Consider the following 21,048-nt stretch of genomic DNA (forward strand, 5'->3'; position numbering starts at 1 on the left):
GTTTGCAGGTGTGGATCACAGCAAGCTGGGCTCTCAGGGTATGTGCCCATCCTTGCCCGTCCCTGCAGTGAGCAGTCTGTAGGAGGAGAGGGGGAATCACCTGGGCCTCCATATTGCAGGGAAAGCAAGAAAGCCTATTGCAGATTCATGCTGCCCCAGCAAAACAACTTCCTCACTTGAGGAAGAAGACAGCTTGTTCATTGTCTTTACTTGATGCGTGCTGACAGGGTGCAGCTCTTCAGCCAGGTCCAGCGCCGGTTCCGTACTGAGAGATTCACCAGTGGGAAACAGGCTGCCAAGCCTCTGGGCTTCTGTTCCTGCTCATGGTCACAATTTCAGTTGCCTTTGAGATGTATTTCCAAGACTTTGAATGACTGCTCTTATGCTGCTGAACACTCATACAGTGAAAGAGCGACCCCATGGACTAGTTTAGATTGGGGACTGACCTGCTGGAGAGCAGTGAAGGGGAAAAGGACCTAGGGGTCCTAGTGGGTGGAAGGTTGACCATGAGCCAGCAATGTGCTCTGGTGGCCAAGAAGGCCAATGGCATCCTGGGGTGGATTAGAAGGGCTGTGGTTAGTAGGTCAAGAGAGTTTCTCCTGCCCCTCTACTCTGCCCTGGAGAGGCTGCATCTGGAATATTGTGTCCAGTTACTTGAAAGAGTCCAGCACAGAGCCACAAAGATGATCAAGGCAGTGGAACATCTTCCTCCTGAGGAGAGCCTGAGGGAGCTGAGGGCTCTGTAGCTTGGAGAGGAGGAGCCTGAGGGCGACATTCATGTTGATAAAGCTGTGCAGGGTGAGTGCCCAGAGGCTGGAGCCAGGCTCTGCTGGGTGATGTCCAATGCCAGCACAAGGGGCAGTGGTGGAAGATGAGCCATAGGAAGTTCCATGGGAATATGAAGATGATTTTTTTCATTGTGAGGGTGACAGAGCCCTGGCACAGGCTGCCCAGGGGGGTTGTAGAGTCTCCCTCACTGGAGATACTCAAAAGCTGCCTGGATGTGTTCCTGTGTGATCTGCTCTAGGTGCTCCTGCTGTGGCAGGGGGGTTGGACTGGATGAGCTTTTGAGGTCCCTTCCAAGTCCTAACATTCTGTGATTCTGTGAAATTGGTTATTGATTACACAAATGGATCTGAAAATACAGTGATGTGCGTGTTCAAAAACATGTCTTAGAGAAGACATGCCTGGGGGATGTCTGAGAAGACATTGTGCAGGGTGTGTACCAATTATTATGCCTTCATTTGCAGTGTCTCCTCCACACACAAGGGAACCTCGCAAAGTGTGAGCAAAGCCATGTAGCCTGACAAATAAAGGGAGAGAGTTTCATACAAAGGTTAAACAAAAAAATCTGCTTAATGTCACTTTGGGGATTAAAGGAACCAGAGTAAAACAAACATCCAGAGCAAACTTTGCGGGGTTGCTTCAGGAAGAGCAGGTGTGTGAGCGTGTGCCATCACATCTGCATATTAATGCGGCTCGCTGGGGCAGCTCGGGGAAGCTGGACATTTTCAGTGTGGGAATTAGATGGAAGAATGTGAACCATTCTAAACAAAATACAGCAGAGTTGCCAGCTGACTTGCTAAAATGCCAGTGCTCTCTAGGATCCCTTGAAATGGAGCTGAGGACTGGCCTTGCTCTTCAGGCAGTGGGCAGGAGCCAGGAGATCTGGGCTGTATTCCTGGCCCCGCAACAAACCCTGCGTGTGACGCTGGAAAGTCACTCAGCCTGAAGTTCCCAAAAAACTGATTTCATGCCTGTGCTCCTGGGCACCTCATGTGAGACAGCCTCATCCCAGCCAGCCAGCATTTCAAACACCATTAAGCTGCAAGCCACTAACTTCCCATCCACGCAGAGGACACAATTTTGGGCTTCAGTTTGGGCACAGATGCAACAAGGCTAAGAGCTGTGAAGCAGCCTGAACTGCTAGAAAGCTGCAGGTCTTGCATGATCACACAGACTCTCATTCTGCCCAAGGAGAGGTTCTACAGGTAGGCAAAGGACCACGATTTAGTTCCCTGTTGTTTGCCACCTCCTGGCAACCTATTGCCATTCCAGAAATATTTCCACAGGTTTCAATACATCTGAAGGTTTTTGTGTATGTTTCCTGCTCCAGGGCATCAAGGAATAATCTTACCAAAGGACTCTCTGTTTCAAAAGGAACATAAAGAATACAGACTGGGACTGCTGGCAGAAAGTGTGGAACAACACCACCGACAAGGCTAGGAAAATACTAGATCTCAGGGGTGAAATAGTGGAAAGAAAACAGCTTTTCCACATCATTTAGTCAGGGTGTGTGCTGGGGGGAAAAAGAGGGGGGAAAAAAGGAAAAAGGAAAAAAAAATTAAAAAGGAAAACAAAGGAAAAAAAAGAGGAAAAAATAAAAGGAAAATAAAAGAAAAAAGGAAGAAAGGGGGAAAAAAAAGAAACTAAAAAGGAAAACGATGAAAAAAAAGGGGGGAAGAAAAACAAAAGAAAAAAGGAAAAAGGGGAAAAAAGAAAAAAGGTGGGAAAAGACATGAAAAAGAAAAAAATTAAAAGGGAGAAAAGGGAGAAAAGAAAAAGAAAAGCAAAAAAGGAAAAAAGGGAGAAAATGGAAAAAAGAAAAGAGAAAAAGGAAAGCAAAAGGAAAAAGAAGGGAGAGAAAAAAAAGGGGGGGGAGAAAAAAAGGGGGAGAGAAAAAAGGAGAAAAAAGGAAAAAAGAACAATAAAAAATGAAAAAGGGGGGAGAAGAAAAAGGATAAAGAAAAAGAAAACATGAAAAAAAGGGAAAAATGAAAAAAAAATAAAAGAGAAAAAACAAAATAAGAATAAATAAAAAAGGGGGAAAATAAAAGGGGGGAAAAGGGAAAATTGAGGAAAAAAAGAATAAAGGAAAAAGAATCTTTCTAGGTCACCTTTTCCTGTGACCACACAATTAAACAAACAAAAAAAAAGAGGCAAGAATCAAAAATTTGGCATCAGGAGGATTACAGAAAACTGTGTTCCCATTGCACATGGCAGGATCTGGTCCCACAGAAGCTTCATTTCCATTACACTGTAGGCAAAGGGTTATTGTGTTTCCCTTTTTCCCTGAGTGCTGTGGAGCCAAGCTGAGAGAGTTTCTTTCTAGTTCTGTTCTGCACTTTGCTGGTGCACAAACCACAGATAATGCTTTACCCATTCATGTTTCCACCCCCAGCACCATCAGCTCCATGCTTTCTTCCCACCTTGTTTGTGCTTGCCCTTACTTTTACCCCTGTGTTTCCAGAGAGGATTTCCAAGACTTTTGCTGTGCAAATAAGATGTGTTGGTGGAATTAGGAGTTGGAATGAGGGTTTAGAGTGTCCACACACGGCCAAGAACAGAGGCAAGAATGAAAGCAGCTTCTGCAAGGCAGCTCCTTTTGCCACCACTTGTGTGTGCATCCACTGGAGTTCCAGCAGGTAACTTCAGAAAATCACAGAATCACCAAGGTTGGAAGAGACCTCAAAGATCATCAAGTCCAACCTGGCACCACAGACCTCATGACTAGACCATGGCACCAAGTGCCACATCCAATCCCCTCTTGAACACCTCCAGGGATGGTGACTCCACCACCTCCCTGGGCAGCACATCCCAATGGCTAACAACTCTCTCAGTGAAGAACTTTCTCCTCACCTCCAGCCTAAACCTCCCCTGGCACAGCTTGAGACTGTGTCCTCTTGTTCTGGTGCTGGTTGCCTGGGAGAAGAGACCAACTCCCTCCTGGCTACAACCTCCCTTCAGGTAGTTGTAGAGAGCAATGAGGTCTCCCCTGAGCCTCCTCCTCTCCAGGCTAAGCAACCCCAGCTCCCTCAGCCCCTCACAGGGCTGTGCTCCAGACCCCTCCCCAGCCTCCTTGCCCTTCTCTGGACACATTCAAGAGTCTCAATGTCCTTCCTAAACTGAGGGGCCCAGAACTGGACACAGGACTCAAGGTGCGGCCTAACCAGTGCAGAGCACAGGGGCACAATGACCTCCCTGCTCCTGCTGGCCACACTATTCCTGGTGCAGGCCAGGATGCCATTGGCCTTCTTGGCCAGCTGGGCACACTGCTGGCTCATGTTTAGGTGGCTGTTACTTTTAGGAACAAGGTGGTAAAGCAGCCTTCTTTTGGCCAGAACTAATGCAAATCCCCCATCAAGTGTAACCTTGCATTTTCTATCTTTATGCTGCCTTCCTATAAAAGTTTTTATAGGCATTTTGTAACGTTCACCTGCAGTTCGTGCCAGGCTCTGACTGTGACTCTAATTTTCACAGCCTGTTTCCAGAACAGTACTGCCCTATTTTTTCTGGTTTACTCTAAGAACTTAACTTGGGAGCCAGTGACGTGACTTTGTCCAATTCTAATGAACTGCCAATTTTAGAATGCTATTTACTACCTGAAAATGTGCTGGTGGCCATGGTCCAGAGAGGGAGGAGTCAACAGTTCAAAGGCAGGCTGCAGTAATCCATGGGTACAAAACCCCTGTGTTTTAAGAACTACACAGCTACGTCTGCACCCAACTCAGGCCGAGCTTATGTTCTTGTGAGGTTACCTCTAACTCTTGCTATCACACAAACATATGAATTACCTGGGCCCTGGACATTGCTCCTAGGGCCCATGCAAGGCTTGACTAGAACAATCCCAGGCCTTTAATTCCTTGGAAATTCTGAGAGGACAGGAAGAAGCCTTCCTGAAAGCCAAATAACCCTTACAAGCAAGCTGGCTAATATTGTTGCATCTACCCTGACTGCCTGGAAACCTTAGGCAAAGGGGAGGCTGTATACACACTTCTCCAACCACAAAGGCCAGAACATCTCCTCAACCCTAGGCTGAAGGTGCTGGCTGTCAGTGGAGCCATACACACAGAACATCCAGCTGTCTCTGCTGGGTTTTGAACTAAACAGCTGCTACAGAGGAGGATTCACAAACCTGCTGCTGTAACAGGTACCACACAGCACGTTGGACACACATGTTTCTGCTGTGACTGCAGGGGCTGCCCCTTTTACATCGACTTGTAGAGGTCTCAGAGTTCAATCCCTAGGAATGGCTTATGAAAGCAATTATTGCCTGAAAGGTCTCTTTGTTTTTGTGCCACTGCTTTTAATAATAATCATTACATCAGCTAGGTTCTTCCATCTCCGTCTTCTTGGGTCCTGCAAATAAAGGACTCACAAAGCCAAACACTTAAAAACAGCACCCAGTGCAGTGAACTGCCAACACTGAGGCTGGAGACTTTACACCCTGCCCTCCCAGAGCATTTTCCCTTTGATGATTTTAACCACTGAGCACTGAGCTTCATACAAGCCACCAGGGGTGTGACGTGCACGGTGGAGTCAGGGAGCGGCCCGCGGCCTGGGGCCCAGGTCGCCTGCACTAACCACCACAGGCAGTCCTGTCTCACAGGAGCAAAGAGTAGAGTAGAGTAGAGTAGAGTAGAGTAGAGTAGAGTAGAGTAGAGTAGAGTAGAATAGAGTAGAGTAGAGTAGAGTAGAGTAGAGTAGAGTAGAGTAGAGTAGAGTAGAGTAGAATAGAATAGAATAGAATAGAATAGAATAGAATTAACCAGGTTGGAAGAGACCTTTGAGATCACCAAGTCCAACCTATCACCCAACACCATCTAATCTAATGGTACTAAGTGCCTCATTCAGGCTCTTCCTAAACACCTCCAGGGATGGTGACTCCACCACCTCCCTGGGCAGCACATTCCAAAGGCCAATCTCTCTCTCTATGTAGAACTTCTTCCTAACATCCAGCCTAAACCTCCCCTGGCACAGCTTGAGACTGTGTCCTCTTGTTCTGGAGCTAGTTGCCTGGGAGAAGAGACCAACCCCCTCCTGGCTATGACCTCCCTTCAGGAAGCTGTACACAGCAAGAAGGTCTCCCCTGAGCCTCCTCTTCTCCAGGCTAAGCAACCCCAGCTCCCTCAGCCTCTCCTCACAGGGCTGTGCTCCAGACCCCTCCCCAGCTTTGTTGCCCTTCTCTGGACACCTTCCAGCATCTCAACATCTTTCCTAAACTGAGGGGCCCAAAGCTGGACACAGGACTCAAGGTGTGGCCTGAGCAGTGCTGAGTGCAGGGCAGAATGACTTCCCTGCTCCTGCTGGCCACACTACTGCTGATGCAGGCCAGTATAGCTAGTTAGGCATGCAAGGAAAATGTATTACTTTAGGAATGAATTGAAGGTTAAATGGATCAAAAGAGAAGCAGGGTTAGTAGACCATGGGTTTTATTGTTTGCGTGGGTTTGTGTCACTTCTGCAGTCCCAGGGGCCACCACCCATAGGCAAGAAAAAGCCAAAGGCCAAGCAGATTCCTGTGGGTAGATTCTCAAGTTTTCCATTCCACAGCTGAAGCAGCACAAATGCAGAAAGCACAGCAGTAGGGGGGCAGAAGGAAAGGAAGAGTAAGGAAACACTTTGTATTTGTTACCTCTTAAATGACCGAGTCAGAAGTTACCCTGCAAACTGAGAAGCAAAACCAACAAATTGGGACAGACTGAGATGAAAGCTGCAGAAGACCTGGTGGATGTTCTGCCCAATAAAGATAAAGGACAATGGTGCAGCTTTATCAGCACAAACTACTTCCAATTGCAGAAGCCACAAGTGAGTTATGTGGATCCTCCTGAGCCCCTGCCAAGCAAAACTATCCAGCCTCTGCTGAACACCAATATAACTGGTGGTGTGGGGGGGGAAGAATGAAACATTTATCTGGCAAGTGCTTTCAAAAAGAGAAAGCGGCTGTTGGGAGCTGCTCAAGGGGCTGGAATGTGGGAGATGGTTCCAGGGGGATGGATCAGCTGTCAGAGAACATAGGAGGCAGGCAGGGATTTTTCAGTAAAATGCAGTTTATTGCACAGTGATTACCACCTCCTATTTACAGCACATGAGGTCATGAAAAACACGGCCATATTTCCTTCCTCCTGGAAGCACAAAGTTAACCCAGCAACCATGGGAGAAATTGGCCCTTTCCATTCACTTTTGTCCTTCTAAAGCTCTGTTCCCAAACATCTGTCACTTAGATAAAGCCAGCAATAAAAATCTGCAAGAAAAATATTTTCTGTCCCACTCAAAAAACCCCACTCAAAAAAAAAAAAACCCAACAACCCAACCCCCCAACAGGATTATGAACCCGAATTCCAGGGCTGTTCCTTTGCACAGGTAAATCTTCATTGTTCACAAGGAAGCACAGACACTCAAAGCTTATGTAACCTGAGAAAGGGAACTTCAGGGGCTCCAGAAGACGCTATGGTTTATTTCTAACCTTCACTGGTTACGTGCCAAGAGGATCACAGGGTATTAGGGTTGGAAGGGACCTCCGGAAATCACTGAGTCCAACCCCCCTGACAGAGCAGGGCCATAGAATCTAGTGCAGACACAAGGTGCTAAGACAGAAAGTGTTCCAGGTAAGCTTGAATGCCTTCAAGAGCACTCCCTTCCCTACTCCCCCTCCCTCACATGTGGTGTGGAGGTGAAGAGAGAGGAAATACCAGATTACTATAATGGTACAACTCTGCAGTCAAATTTGGGATAAGGTGAAAGACTTCATTAGCACTCTTTCAGAATGACTTGTGTAACTTGCTTGTAGCTTTGCCAGTTATGAGTAATGCAACAATCACCAAGATCCACTCACACCACCTTCGTGCCACATTTCTTTCATGTTGCCTGATGTGTACTGGACTCAGCCTCCTCGTAAGCGATCCCACTGCCCTCATCCCAGCTAGGGCAGGCTCACGCAGCACTTTTCCCTCGCTCCTTGTCACATGGAAATTCTCCTTTTGGGTCCTGATGCTCTACAACTGCTTTGATCGCAGTGGATCTGCAGTATGGCTGCTAAACAAAATCTATTGCCCCTAATCTTTCTATTGCTAGCCCAATGGCCAAGCATCCCCACCCCCGCCAGTGCACAGCCAGATAAAATAATGCCACAAACTGAATTCATGCTAGGTAACACCTTGCTACAGCACAGCAAGTTCCACCTCAGCATGAGGTAGAACTTCACTAGAAGGGTCACAGAACACGTGCCTTATGAGGAGAGACTGAGAGACCTGGGGCTGCTTAGTCTGAAGAGAAGACTGAGAGGGGATTTAGTGTTTAGAAGTATCTGAGGGGTGGGGGGTCAAGAGGGAGCCTCTGCTCAGTTGCACCCTGTGATGGGACAAGGGGCAATGGATATAAACTGCAGCACAGGAGGTTCCACCTCAACATGAGGAAGAACTTCTTTACTGTGAAGGTCCCAGAGCACTGGAACAGGCTGCCCAGAGAGGTTGTGGAGTCTCCTTCTCCAGAGACCTTCAAGCTTCATCTGCATGTGCTCCTGTGCAACCTGCTCTAGATTCTAGAGTCCTGCTCTGGCTGGGGGGTTGGACTTGATCTTTGGAGGCCCCTTCCAGCCTCTAACATCCTGTGATCTGTGTGGGCCTACAGCTCCAAAATCATTAAAACGAGGTCTACAGGTTGCTGCATCACCCAGGAGTACAAATTTGATGGGGATGGGGCCAAGGCACATGATCCTGCTGCTGCTGAAAGAGTCAGAGCACGCGATACGGAGCCAACGCCAACTTGACACTGGCTGCACGCCAGCCGCAGGGGTGCAGACGATACCTGATCTGGCTGGAGTTGTGTACAGTGATACCTGATCCAGCATAAAGTCTGCTAGTAAAAAGTTAACCTGTCAGAAACTTCTTGAATTAACTGGAGCGGGCAGAGCGAATGAGCACCAGCTCAGCGCTTCCCCTCATGCGGCCACCCCGTTTTTGAGCCTCCCCTGCGCTGCCAAACCACAGCCTAGCGCCGAGAGCGATGCTTGGCCTGCATGGGGATCGCACTGCAGCATCAGGGCCTCCGAGTCCTTCGACTCGCCATGCTCCAACGTCAAGCAAAAAGGAAAGCAAAAAAGCCAAATAAAATTTAAACTTTTAACCTCTACGTAGTCCAAAGACTCCAGTAACAGGGAATCTGTGTATGAAGACAGAGCCACGTGTGTTTCTGTAGCAGATTACATTTAGATAATGATTAAAACAGAGCCTATTCCTTCAGGTTAGTGTAAGTCTGAGCAGAGCTAACAGGGCAGCGACCAGGCTGATTTTTGGTAGCATTTTAGTAATGCAAAGGGTATTACAAACGTGCCCTGCCGTGTTGAACTCCATTTTTGAGTGGTTTTCTTTATCTCTTTACAGCCTTTTGGCACAGAAGGGAAGTCCTGCTCTTTGGAAACTGTTTTGAAAAGCCTTACCTGATCTCTGGCAGAACGGAACCCGGTTTTAACGCTGCAGCAATGCTGCCTGGCGTTGAAACATGCAGTCACAATCACACGAGGCTGCAGATGCTTGGGAGACATGGATTTCAAACTTCTGTTTTTTCATGAAATTGCTAGGAACCACTGGGAATTGCTGTTCCTGTGACTACTTCAACTACTTTCAGAGTTAGTTCAAGGAGACCGTTAGCTGGAAGCCATTTTCAGAAGTTTTTCCACTTCCCATCACCGAGGCCCTAAACCAGCCCACTCCGAGCTGCAGAACAGGCATCATGTTATGATAGAATACAGAACTAACCAGGCTGGAAGAGACCTTCGAGGTTATCAAGTCCAACCTATCACCCAACACCATCTAATCTAATGGGACTAAGTGCCTCATCCAGTCTCTTTTTAAACACTTCCAGTGATGGTGACCCCACCACCTCCCTGGGCAGCACATTCCAATAGCCAATCTCTTTTTCTGGGAAGAATTTCTTCCTAACATCCAGCCTAAACCTCCCCTGGCACAGCTTGAGACTATGTCCTCTTGTTCTGGTGCTGGTTGCCTGGGAGAAGAGACCAACCCCCACCTGGCTACAACCTCCCTTCAGGGAGTTGTACACAGCAAGAAGGTCTCCCCTGAGCCTCCTCTTCTGCAGGCTAAGCAACCCCAGCTCCCTCAGCCTCTCCTCACAGGGCTGTGCTCCAGACCCCTCCCCAGCTTTGTTGCCCTTCTCTGGACAGTTCCAGCAACTTTTGACAGCCACTCCTATCCCCAAGCTATTGAGAGTCATGCTCCTATCGCTCCAGCAGGGATGCCTAGACAGAGCAGAGCCTTCCTAAGTTTTGGTCCTCGCGGCCATCCAGCAGCCTCCAGGCCAAGCCAGGGATGGCAGCTGCCTGCACTCTAGCAGGCAGCGGTGAGGCAGTGTCCCGCGTTCCCCTGTGCAGCAGCATAAGCCTCCCCCACGTTCCTCCTCACGGGGCCCGGTGCTGGCCGGAGGGCTCAGGGGTTTGTTCACGGGCTGGCCCAACAGGGCCCGCGGTCAGCCCGGCGGTGAGGTGTGCCGGTGGTAGGCCCCAAGGGCTCATGGGTGAGCAGAGGCCTGCTGTGACGGAGCTGGCTGCAGCGCCGTGCCAGGCCGAGCCGCGGCGGGCCCGGACGCTGCTCGCGGGGCCTTCCACCACCCCTCGCCCCGGTGGGGCCAAGCCACCCAAGGGCGACACCGCAACACCCAGGCACGTCGTCTCCACACCGATAGGGCGGAACTGGGGGCGCCTCGACCGCGCCCGACGGGCAGGGCGAGGAGGCCTGCACAGGCCGAGGCCGCCGGCGGCGCAGCAACGGTTAACGGCGGGGAGCAGCGCATGGGCCGCGCTGTCTCCAGGGCGACGGCTCAGAGTGTTCCGGATCGTACCATTGCGCAAGCGGCGCGAGGGGAGGGAGACGGGACGGGAGAAGGGCGGGGGGAATGTGATCGGCGCCGCCGCCGCCAGGCCCGGCCCAGCGCCGCCTCCTCCCTCCCTTCCTCCCTCCGCCTCGCCGCGCCTCCTCCCCCTCCCGCCCGGCCGGAGCGCGGCGCCGGGGCCCAGCAGCGAGCGGCGCGCGGCGGAGCGGAGCAGGCGGCTGGCGGCGGCCGGGCCCGAAGCGGCGGAGTCGGTACCGGCGGCGGGCCGGGCCGGGCCGGCGCAACCCTCTGCCCTCGCTGCCTTCTCGCCGCCGCCGCGGGATGTGGGCGGCCCGGGGCCGCGGGCTGTGAGCGGCGGCAGCGCGGAGACAAAGGGAGGCGGCGGGGCTCGGCGGCCGGCACCAGGGACGGAGCGCGGGGGCCGCCGCCGCCACCGGGGCGCACCCGCCCGCCCGCCGGGAGGCGGCACGATGCGGCACGGGGCGGCGCGGCCGCAGCAGCGCGGCGGCAGCAGCGGCGCGGCCCGCCCGGCGCGGCGGTAGAGGCGGCGACGGCCGCAGGGCGCGGGGCCGGGCCGGCGGTCGCGCAGCAGCGTCTCCCGCGGGCCGGGCCGCGCCGCCCGGGCTGGCGATGTGAGGGCGGCGGCGGCGGCGAGCAGGAGCGCGGCACGGCGCGGAGCGGAAGGCGGGCGGGCCCCGAGCGGAAGCGGGCCGGGCCCGGCGGCGAGGAGGAGTGCGGCGCCGGCGGGGGCGGCCGGGCGCGGGCGTGCGATGGAAACGCACATCTCGTGCCTGTTCCCCGAGCTGCTGGCCATGATCTTCGGGTACCTGGAGGTGCGGGACAAGGGCCGGGCGGCGCAGGTGTGCACAGCCTGGCGGGACGCCGCCTACCATCGGTCGGTCTGGCGCGGCGTGGAGGCCAAGCTGCACCTGCGCCGCGCCAACCCCTCGCTCTTTCCCAGCCTGGCGGCGCGGGGCATTCGGCGGGTACAGATCCTATCGCTGCGGCGCAGCCTGAGCTACGTGATCCAGGGCATGGCGGACATCGAGAGCCTCAACCTCAGCGGCTGCTACAACCTCACCGACAACGGGCTGGGCCACGCCTTCGTGGCGGAGATCAGCTCCCTGCGCTCGCTCAACCTGAGCCTCTGCAAGCAGATCACGGACAGCAGCCTGGGCCGCATCGCTCAGTACCTCAAGGGTCTGGAGGTGCTCGAGCTGGGGGGCTGCAGCAACATCACCAACACCGGCCTCCTCCTCATCGCCTGGGGCCTGCAGCGCCTCAAGAGCCTCAACCTGCGCTCCTGCCGGCACCTCTCGGACGTGGGCATCGGGCACCTGGCAGGCATGACGCGCAGCGCGGCTGAGGGCTGCCTGGGCCTGGAGCAGCTCACGCTGCAGGACTGCCAGAAGCTCAGCGACCTCTCGCTCAAGCACCTAGCCCGCGGGCTGGGCCGCCTCCGCCAGCTCAACCTCAGCTTCTGCGGGGGCATCTCGGACGCGGGGCTGCTGCACCTGTCGCACATGAGCAGTCTGCGCAGCCTCAACCTGCGCTCCTGCGACAACATCAGCGACACCGGCATCATGCATCTGGCCATGGGCAGCCTGCGGCTCTCCGGCCTCGACGTCTCCTTCTGCGACAAGGTCGGGGACCAGAGCCTAGCCTACATCGCCCAGGGCCTGGACGGGCTGCGCTCCCTCTCCCTCTGCTCCTGCCACATCAGCGACGAGGGCATCAACCGCATGGTGCGGCAGATGCACGGGCTCCGCACCCTCAACATCGGCCAGTGCGTCCGCATCACCGACAAGGGCCTGGAGCTCATTGCCGAGCACCTCAGCCAGCTCACCGGCATCGATCTCTATGGCTGCACCCGCATCACGAAGCGGGGCTTGGAGCGCATCACCCAGCTGCCCTGCCTCAAGGTGCTCAACCTGGGACTTTGGGAAATGACTGAGAGCGAGAAGGTCAGGTGAGAGGAGGGGGGCACCCTGAGACCTCCATCTCCTCTGGAGGGACTCACTGACTGACTGCTGCAATGGAGGAGAGAGAGAGAGGGGCACGCACAGAGCCATGCTACCCACGCACCCTTGCACTGGAGGGAGTAACAGAGAGAAACCCTTCTGTGCTGCCTACCTACCCTTGCTCTGGAGGAGGAAGAGGAAGGGGGGCAGGAGGAGACAGAGAGAAAGCACCTAACCCTTTTCCAGGTCATACCTCCAGCTCCAGGCTGGGGAGATGGAGCTCCCCCTTCCCCTACAGCATCCTTCCCCTGCAGAAAAGGTAGAAGCCCACACTCTTATGCACTGGGGCTAGAGACACCCCTCTTTATTCCCACTCCCCCGATTCCATCCCCTTGTGCACTAAGGATGGATAAAGACAGACCCTTGTTCTGCCATGTATTCATAGTAGATTATTTTTGGTTCATATAAAGGAGAGTGGGAATGGAGATGGGAGCAAACAATAACAACAGCAGAAAAGGCTTCCTAGCTACACTTACATACCTGGCCACCCAGTCACCCTGTGCTGGGCACAGACAGCTTTTTGTAAAATAACCATTCCACCTCTGCGCTTGCCCCTCCCCTGCCAGCTGGGAATTGTGACAAAAATACTGCTCCCTAGGTACAGTGGGGTTTGGGTTGGGTTTTTCCTTTTTTATTCCCCCCCCCCCCCCCTTTCCCTCCCTCTTTTTAACTCTTCAGTCTATAGTTCCATGTTCTTCTCTGCTGTGGGTGGATACGACCTCCCACTATTCCAGTTCTCCACTGCACTGAGACTAGGGATAGCTGCAGCCTCTCCTTTTATCAGTATGTTTCTGTGTCATCCTGCACTATTGTTAATGGAAAAGCCTAGGCACTCCATTCTCACCGTCTCTCTACTGGAGATGAAGATACCATTTCCTCCTCCTGTCTCTGGGGGGACTGAACATGGACCCCAGTCTCTTAAGCCTTTCCTTGCACTGGGGGACACCCAAGTCTTGTGTTCCCTTTCATCCTTTCCTCCCCCCCCCCCCCCTTTTTTTTTCTTGGCAACAGGGATAGACATATCCAGCTACATATCCATTCCTCATTGAGTTGGGGGTGAGCAGGGGTAGAAGGGGTGGTTAGCTCCCCTCTACCCAGGGGACTCGAGGAAGACTCTCCAGCTTCATTTCTGCTTGTTTGAGATACTGTGACCTGTTTTTATTTTGAAATGCAAGGAAAAAAAGAAAAAAAAAATCCCTGCTACAGTAACAGCCTCTTAACTCTCTCCCATCTACCCCTGGCTTATGTCCTGCGACTGATCCCAGTTTCCCTCACTCATTCTCTTTACAGTATTCATTTTCTCACACGGTTTTAAAAGACATTTGAAGTTGCTGTTCTTGTGAATTTTTAAGTACATTTTTTTTTCTCTGCTGAATATATTCTATATATATATAAATATATATATGATGTCTGGCTACCTCGGTTTAATTTGTTACCTTTGGTCTTTTTTTCTCTTTTTTTTTTTTCTCTTTTTTTTCTCTTTTTTTTTTTTCTCTTTTTTTTTTCTCTTTTTTTTTCTTTTTTTCCCTCTTTTTTTCTTTTTTTCCCCCTTTTTTTTTCTCTTTTTTTCCCTCTTTTTTTCTCATTTTTTTCCCTCCTCTTTTTTTTCTCTTTTTTTTCCTTTTTTTTCTCTTTTTTTTCTCTCTTTTTTTTTCACTTTTTTTTTTTCTCTTTTTTTTTTTTTCCTCTTTTTTTCCCCCTTTTTTTTTCCTCTCTTTTTTTTTCTCTTTTTCTGTCCTTCCCCCCTCCCCCCCCCCCCCCCAAAGCCCTGGAATTCTTACAGGAAAGAGATTTTGAGACTGAAACATTTTTGTGCCTAGACTGGAATAATGCCCCATGGGTTTGTTTTTCTTCTTTAAATCCCTCTTCCCCCTTCCCCTCATTTAGTTTTGCTTTCGTTGTTTTGGGTTTTGGTTTTTCCCTCCCCCCTCAAGAATTTTTGTTTTGAAGCTGTGTCCCACCTTCACGTTCTGGTTGTGCCTCTCCCTCCCTCTTCACTGGGGACTGGGGACCCAAACTGTGCTTCTGCGTTTTGACTCTTCTAGCACAAACGCGTGACGTGAGAATCCGCGCTGAGGATTGGGCTACTGTTAGCAGAAAGGTGTAAAATGCAAGGGGGTTTTGTTCTTGTTTTAAATTAAATCTATAGATATATGCAAATGCTTTCCCCTCCCCTCCCAAATCACCTACAAAAGGTCACTATGCCAGGCTTCCTGTTTGTAGGTGGAGAGGAGTAAAGGCTGGCCTGCAGGCCCCGAGGCTGCAATGTGAAGGGGAGGAGACTGAAGTTCATCTCTCTTATCTCTGTTCTGTCAATAAAATGGAGCTGGGTCTTTAGATATATATATATATTATTTTTTTTTTAATTATTATTATGTTAAAAAAAGAAAAGGGTTGGTTTGTTTTGTGTTGTGGGGTGTTTTTTTTTGGGGGGGGGGTGCGGGGGTGCTTTTGGTTTTGTTTGTTTTTAAAAAGGAAAAAAAAAAAAAACCACCTTGGCTTTTAAATTTTTTTTTTTTTGGCCTTTTGTTTGTTTGGTTTTGTGTTTTTTGTTTATTTTTTTTTAAATCTTTTTGGCTCATCTGTTCAAAATCTCAAATCCTCCACAATAAGAGGCCAGACCACGGAGTTAACTCAAACCCAGAGAAACCACACCACTCCCCCCCCTGACCCCCCCCCCCCCCCCCCATGGATTAATTGTACTGTTTGTGAATTTGTATAAAAAAAAAAAGAAAAAAAGATAACAAAGATCCTCTTAAAACATTTTATATTCTTACAGTAAAAGGTTAAACATATTTATATAATAAAAGAGGAAATATGAAGTATGTTTTTGAAAAAAAAATGGAAAAAAAAAAATAGCCTTCTGTGTGTTGTCTGTGCTTTTCAAAGAGATCTGTCTTAGCTTGGGGCTTGGCTTTGGGGGCTGCTTGCTCTTGTTCCAGCGAGGGAGAGAGGAGAAGGAAGGAAGATAGCCTGGTGCCTCCTGTGCAGGATGTTGAGTAACATCATCGCGAAGGGTTCCTAAGGAAGGGGTTTGGTAGGAGCAGCCTTGCCCTGTGAGGGTGCTCGCAGCCTCTGGGGGGGGGTGGGTGTTTCAGCTGCCCATTGGTGTGAAGTGTCAGCTCGGTTTGAGGTCAGCCAAACCCCAAGCGCTGAAGTGCAACTGAATCAAGTACTCAGGAAGGCGTTTGGGGCGGGGAGGGCGACACATTAGAGCTGCGCTGCTTCAGTTTTTTCAAGTTCCAGGTAGATGGCAGAGGGGTTTGGTGACTTAGGGCCCACCCCGGGTGGAAGACCCACCAAACAAAAACATTTCCCAGCAATGACGGCTACTAAAAAACTGCCCCCAACAGCTCATGAGGACTTGGGAAACGCAAAATATTTTGGTTGGTTTCTACTGCCCAGGCAAAGATGAAAGAGGAAGCAAAGTGGGAATGTGTTAAAAAAATCCCCAACGTAATACAAAGTTTCAACAATCTAAGGTGTCCTTTGTCCTGTGCTATAATCTCTCTCCACAACGTATGACTTTTAGCCCCGTGGGGTCCCTTTTTAGCCTTCCACGGGGTGGTTTCTTTATTGTTGGTGTGGAGCTCAAGCGGTGTTTGTAGGGCAGCGCCGGCTCCCGGCTCCCTGAGCCCAGCGGAAGGGCTCCCTCGCCCCGCTGCCCCCTTCCTGCCTTGAAGGAGGGGGAATGCGAAATGGTGGAAGAAGCCGGAGCCATTGTTCAGGAAAGTTAAAAGAGGAGCTGTCCTTGCTTGCTTGCTCAGTCATGCATACTCAATCTGGCCGGGCCCGGGTCCCTGTGGAAAGGAGGAGGGTGATTCTTCCCCTCTTTTTAACATTCCTCTCCAGGCCTGGCTGTATTTAAGCTGCTTTCCTCCGCTCTGAGGAGGAGGGAGGGGGATGGTCTGAAGTTCCTGTACATTTGCATTTTAAGCACTTCCAGCGCTGAGCTGGCCACTTTGTTCCCTTGAGCTACCCAGCTCCAGCAGCCCTCGCCGAGGTGCTGCTCCAGGTGGCTCAGATGCCCTGTTAAAGGAGGTCCTCTGCATCCGGGGCCGGTCTGCTCCAGCTGCTTAGCCTCTGCCTCCACAGGTGGTGTTGGCTGGGGCCAGACTAGGTATATTTCTTTGTTGCTAGCTTTAACCACTTCACCCCTTTTATGTCAGTGCCACGTTTCAAAGAGAAAACGAGTGCCCAACTCTGGCCTTCTTGAAATACTATCTCCTCTACATCCTAAGGACCTGGTCTGTCTCAAGGTTTGGACTTTGGGCTGCATATTGTTTTTTCCTCCCTTCTTTCCAAGACATCCAAGCTTTCTGCTGGGAGTCCACCACAAAAGCTGCATTGTTCACTTTAGGAAAAGCCATCACAATTGGATCTAATTGAGCCTGACACTATATCCATCTTCCTTTCCTTGGAGGGAGGTGTGGGGGTCTGTCCTTCCTGCATTAAGGGGAAAAAAAAAGTTTACAGTAACTTCTTGAGTGAAAGAGGGAATGTATGTATGAATGTTATAAACAACTGCAATTCCAGATCAGGTTCCCATTACTGATGAAAATGTAAATGTTCCTGGTGTAGGCAGCAGTTCCAGCCAGGGATAGGGAGTGACACAGCCCTGAAAGGTAGGTTTGTTTCTGCTGGCTTTGAGTGAAAGGGGCAGCTCCTTATACAGCCCTGTATTCACACGGGTAACGGTGGGACATCTATGTCTAAACATGTGATCCCCCCCACCCCCCCAAATGCTTCCTCTCCCCACTTTAAAAAAAAACACAAGCCAAGAGCATTTCCCACATGGCCTGCAATGCTCTTGAAGGGGAACCCAAGCCAAAGGAAGCCGCTGAAACCAAAGCCTTCCTGAAGCCTGGCATTTAGGCACCATGGGTTGTTCCTGCAGATGGGACAAGAGCGCCTCGTGCCTTCCCTCATGCCCCAGCATGACAGCACCTCCGTGGGCAGACACAGGCCTCCCTGTGCAGCGAGGCCAGGGCTGGGGGAACACATGTGTTTACTAGTAGAGAGAAGGGTTTCTTAAAACAAATATCCCACTGCCAGTGACCATACACCAATTACCACACCGCTCCTCTCCTCAGGGCAACAAGGAAACTTACATTTTCGCTCTCCAGCCACCCTTGAATTTTTGAACATGATTCAGATGGCAACTAGAGAAGAAAACCATACCAAAAAACCCCCCCTCAACGCTATCTGGAAGTGAAGCTGAAGCCTCCAGCCTGTGTTTGTGAGCTCATGGTGCTCCAGTGGTGGGTTTGGGGCCAGCCTTCAACACTGTGCCTAGCAAAAGTGCTCCCAGCCTGCCCGGCTGTGCTGACTGGGGCAGCAGGGTGCCTTGCCTACAGCCATCCTAACTGAAGCACTGAGGATAGAGGCCGAATCAGGGCCCCACTTTATGGGCTGGTGGCTGTGGGGAGCAGAGGGAACCACACTTAAGAGGTAGTGACAGAAAGCAGAGCAGAGCAGCAGCGATGCAAAGTGGGGGATGAAGGGACTGGACAGGGAGGAGGCGGATGGGGACTGAGTGGCAGCAGTGGGGGATGCCAGCTCACAAGCTGCAGCAAAGTCCTGTGTGTGCATGGTCTGCAGCAGCAGCTGCTCCCACGGCTGGAGCTGGTGGCTGGCTCCTCTCCCTGGGAGATGGGGAGGAAAAAGAGGGCCCACCTGGGTCCTACTGCCCTTGGACTAGCATATGGGAGGTCCATGCATGACAGATTTATACATTTTATACCTTCCCACCCCACGCTGTGGGTTCAACTGAATCAGTTTGTCGTGGTGATTCTGGAGTCCTTTGTTTCCTTGATAATAAATTACAGGGTCATGGGGCAGCTGTCATGCAAACTGCCTGGGGCCTATGCTAGGACGAGAAGTGATCCCTGCGCTAGATAGTACAGAGCTTACCGCTGAACCCGCCCTGTGCAGGTCAGGGAAGAGTTAAAATGAAAGCTGGGTGGCCAAGACACCCTAAGTTTTTGGAACCAAGGCTGGAAGTTAGCACAGGCTAACATTAATAGCTGAAGGGTAGGTCCCTCAGATCTGGCAGCCTCACTACCTACCTATGCAGAATTCTTCTTGCAAAGCGGACCTTTTCTTGCTTTCTTTCTCCTTCCTCTACCTCCAACCCCACTCCTTTAGCCAGAAATGCTTTAATAGTGCCTTCTGTGAAGGAGAAAGATAATTGATAAATTCAGCTGGGTGGTGTGGACTGGCTATGAGGACCCCTCAGGACATCAGCGAGGCCCCATGCCAGAGCTGCTGGCTGAGCTGCACGATGCTCCCTACCACAGCCAGCCAGCAAGGCTGTCCTGCTCAATTCCCCAGCCCCAAGCTGCACGAAAGAAAGAGCTGGAGAGGGTTTGTTTGGCTTCTGTGCCAGAACTTAGACTCCAGCCCCACTTGGCAGGGACGCCAGTGCTTCTCCCCCTTCTTTAATTAAATCTACCGAATGCATTAGCTCAACGGCAGCCCAACCTGAAACAGCACTGTGGAGATTTCGAAAGAGCTGAATCTGATCTGTCCTTACAACAGAAAGAGCAACACAAATGGGATTTTCCTAAAAGATTTCCTTAAGATCTGGGATGTGTTTTGGAAAGAGTATCAATCACAAGTTTAATACCAGGGCCTGGATGCATGCCCTGAGCAAGTATTTTCCCAAGAGAGGGCTACTGAGGCATAAACCAAACTCCTCTTCTGCTACAGAAACTAACTCAGATCCGGAAATGGCCAGCTCTTCCTAGTTATTTTCTTTGCTTTGGGCCTTGCTCTGGGCACAGTTTAGTGATTTGAAGAAGAGACAATTTCTGATGTTCATCCTCTTCCTCCTTGTCCTTCCCCTTTTTCTGTCCCCAAATGCTGCAGTTTTACAACCCCTGGGCAACTCAAAGCGTGCAGCAAGTCCGTACCGAAGGTGTACAGACAGCACCACAGGGGCATGCCAGTTGTGGCTCTGTGGCCAGCAGCCTCTCCTTGTTTTGTGAGCTAACACACCAAGAACACAGCAGCAATAGAACCCTGCCATTATCTCCTTGTGCAGCAGCCACAGCTGCAAGCCCAGCACCTCAGCTTCAGCAGGACCCACAGACATCCTTCAGCACTATAAACTCCTCCTGACACATGCTGGGGAGAAGTTCCAGAAGGCTGCTGATGCCACAGGAGAGCTGGTTTCCTCTCTGATGCCACAGGAGAGCTGTTTTCCTCTGCTGGAAGCCTTGTGGAGCTGCCGGGGATGCAAGACCTGCCTCTTGGCTTCAGCAAATCTTTGGCCCTATGCACTATCAGTCCCTGTGCGGGTTGGCTAGGGGTGGTGAGGACAGCAAGATTCCTTGGGCCGCCCGTCTGCCAAACCCCAAGTAAAACCAGGCGGGACAACACACACGCTAAGGCAGAAATGTCAACAATGCCTACGGTGGTGGCATGGTTTCTGCGCTGGCTGCGGCTGCCTGAAGCATCCTCATCCATATTCATTAGACACATCCTCGACCCCTCTCGGCATCCGTCTCCGGAGCCGCACAGCCACCGGCAGCTCCGGCAGTTCCCTCCCCATCCCGCAGCACCTCCGGGCATCCCGCCGGCCCCCCGCCCTTCCGCTGCAGGGCAGCGCTGCGGCCGCAAGTGCGGCGCCTCTCCGCCAGGCGGCAGCATTGCCCGCCGAGTGCCGCCGCCCGCCGCTCCGCCTCAGCCCTCCGCCCCCGCCCGCCGCAGCCTCAGCCCGGGCCGAGGCTCCCCGCCGCCGCCTCCCGGGCCATGGCCGCAGACGCGACGTGTGTCACCCGGGGTCACCTGGGGCACCAAGTGAGGGATGTGATGGGCCCGTCCGCTGCCTGGACCACGGCTGTGCGGGCACAGGCTCACAGGAGGTTAGGGGTTGGAAGGGACCTCTGGAGATCTTCCAGTCCAACCCCCCAGCCAGAGCAGGACCAGAGAATCCAGCACAGCTCACACAGGAACACATCCAGACAGGGATGGAAAGGCTCCAGAGAAGAAGGCTCCACAACCTCTCTGGGCAGCCTGCTTCAGGGCTCTGGGACCCTCACAGTCAAGAAGTTCCTCCTCATGTTGAGGTGGAGCCTCCTGTGCTGCAGTTTCCATCCATTGCCCCTTGTCCTTCACAGCATGCAACTGAGCAGAGCCTGGCCCCTCCCTCCTGACCCCCAGCCCTCAGATATTGATAGACATTGATCAGATCCCTTCTCGGTCTTCTCCTCTCCAGACTAAACAGCTCCAGGGCTCTCAGCCTCTCCTCAGAGGGCAGTGCTGCAGTCCCTTCATCATCCTTGCAGCCTCCATTGGACTCTCTCAAGTAAACAAAGCAGTGGAGGATGGCCAAGTTGGAAGCTACAACTGATTGATGCACTCCATTGCTGCTCAGCATCATCATCATCAGTACCTGA

At 51.8% G+C, this 21,048-nt stretch overlaps 2 protein-coding genes across 2 annotated transcripts in view; one reads left to right on the plus strand and one right to left on the minus strand.

Moving 5' to 3' along the window:
• The window catches only part of WNT5B (Wnt family member 5B), a 98,157-nt gene that overhangs the window by 29,055 nt on the left and 48,054 nt on the right, over positions 1–21,048 (minus strand). The gene's annotated exons all lie outside the window — the stretch shown is intronic.
• Positions 11,199–13,276, plus strand: FBXL14 (F-box and leucine rich repeat protein 14). The gene has a single exon (XM_009911643.2). It carries the CDS (start codon positions 11,396–11,398, stop codon positions 12,596–12,598), a length of 1,203 nt encoding a protein of 400 aa, XP_009909945.2. The 5' UTR covers positions 11,199–11,395; the 3' UTR covers positions 12,599–13,276.

Source organism: Dryobates pubescens, chromosome 15 (genome assembly GCF_014839835.1).
Source record: "Dryobates pubescens isolate bDryPub1 chromosome 15, bDryPub1.pri, whole genome shotgun sequence".
Taxonomy (NCBI): Eukaryota; Metazoa; Chordata; class Aves; order Piciformes; family Picidae; genus Dryobates; species Dryobates pubescens.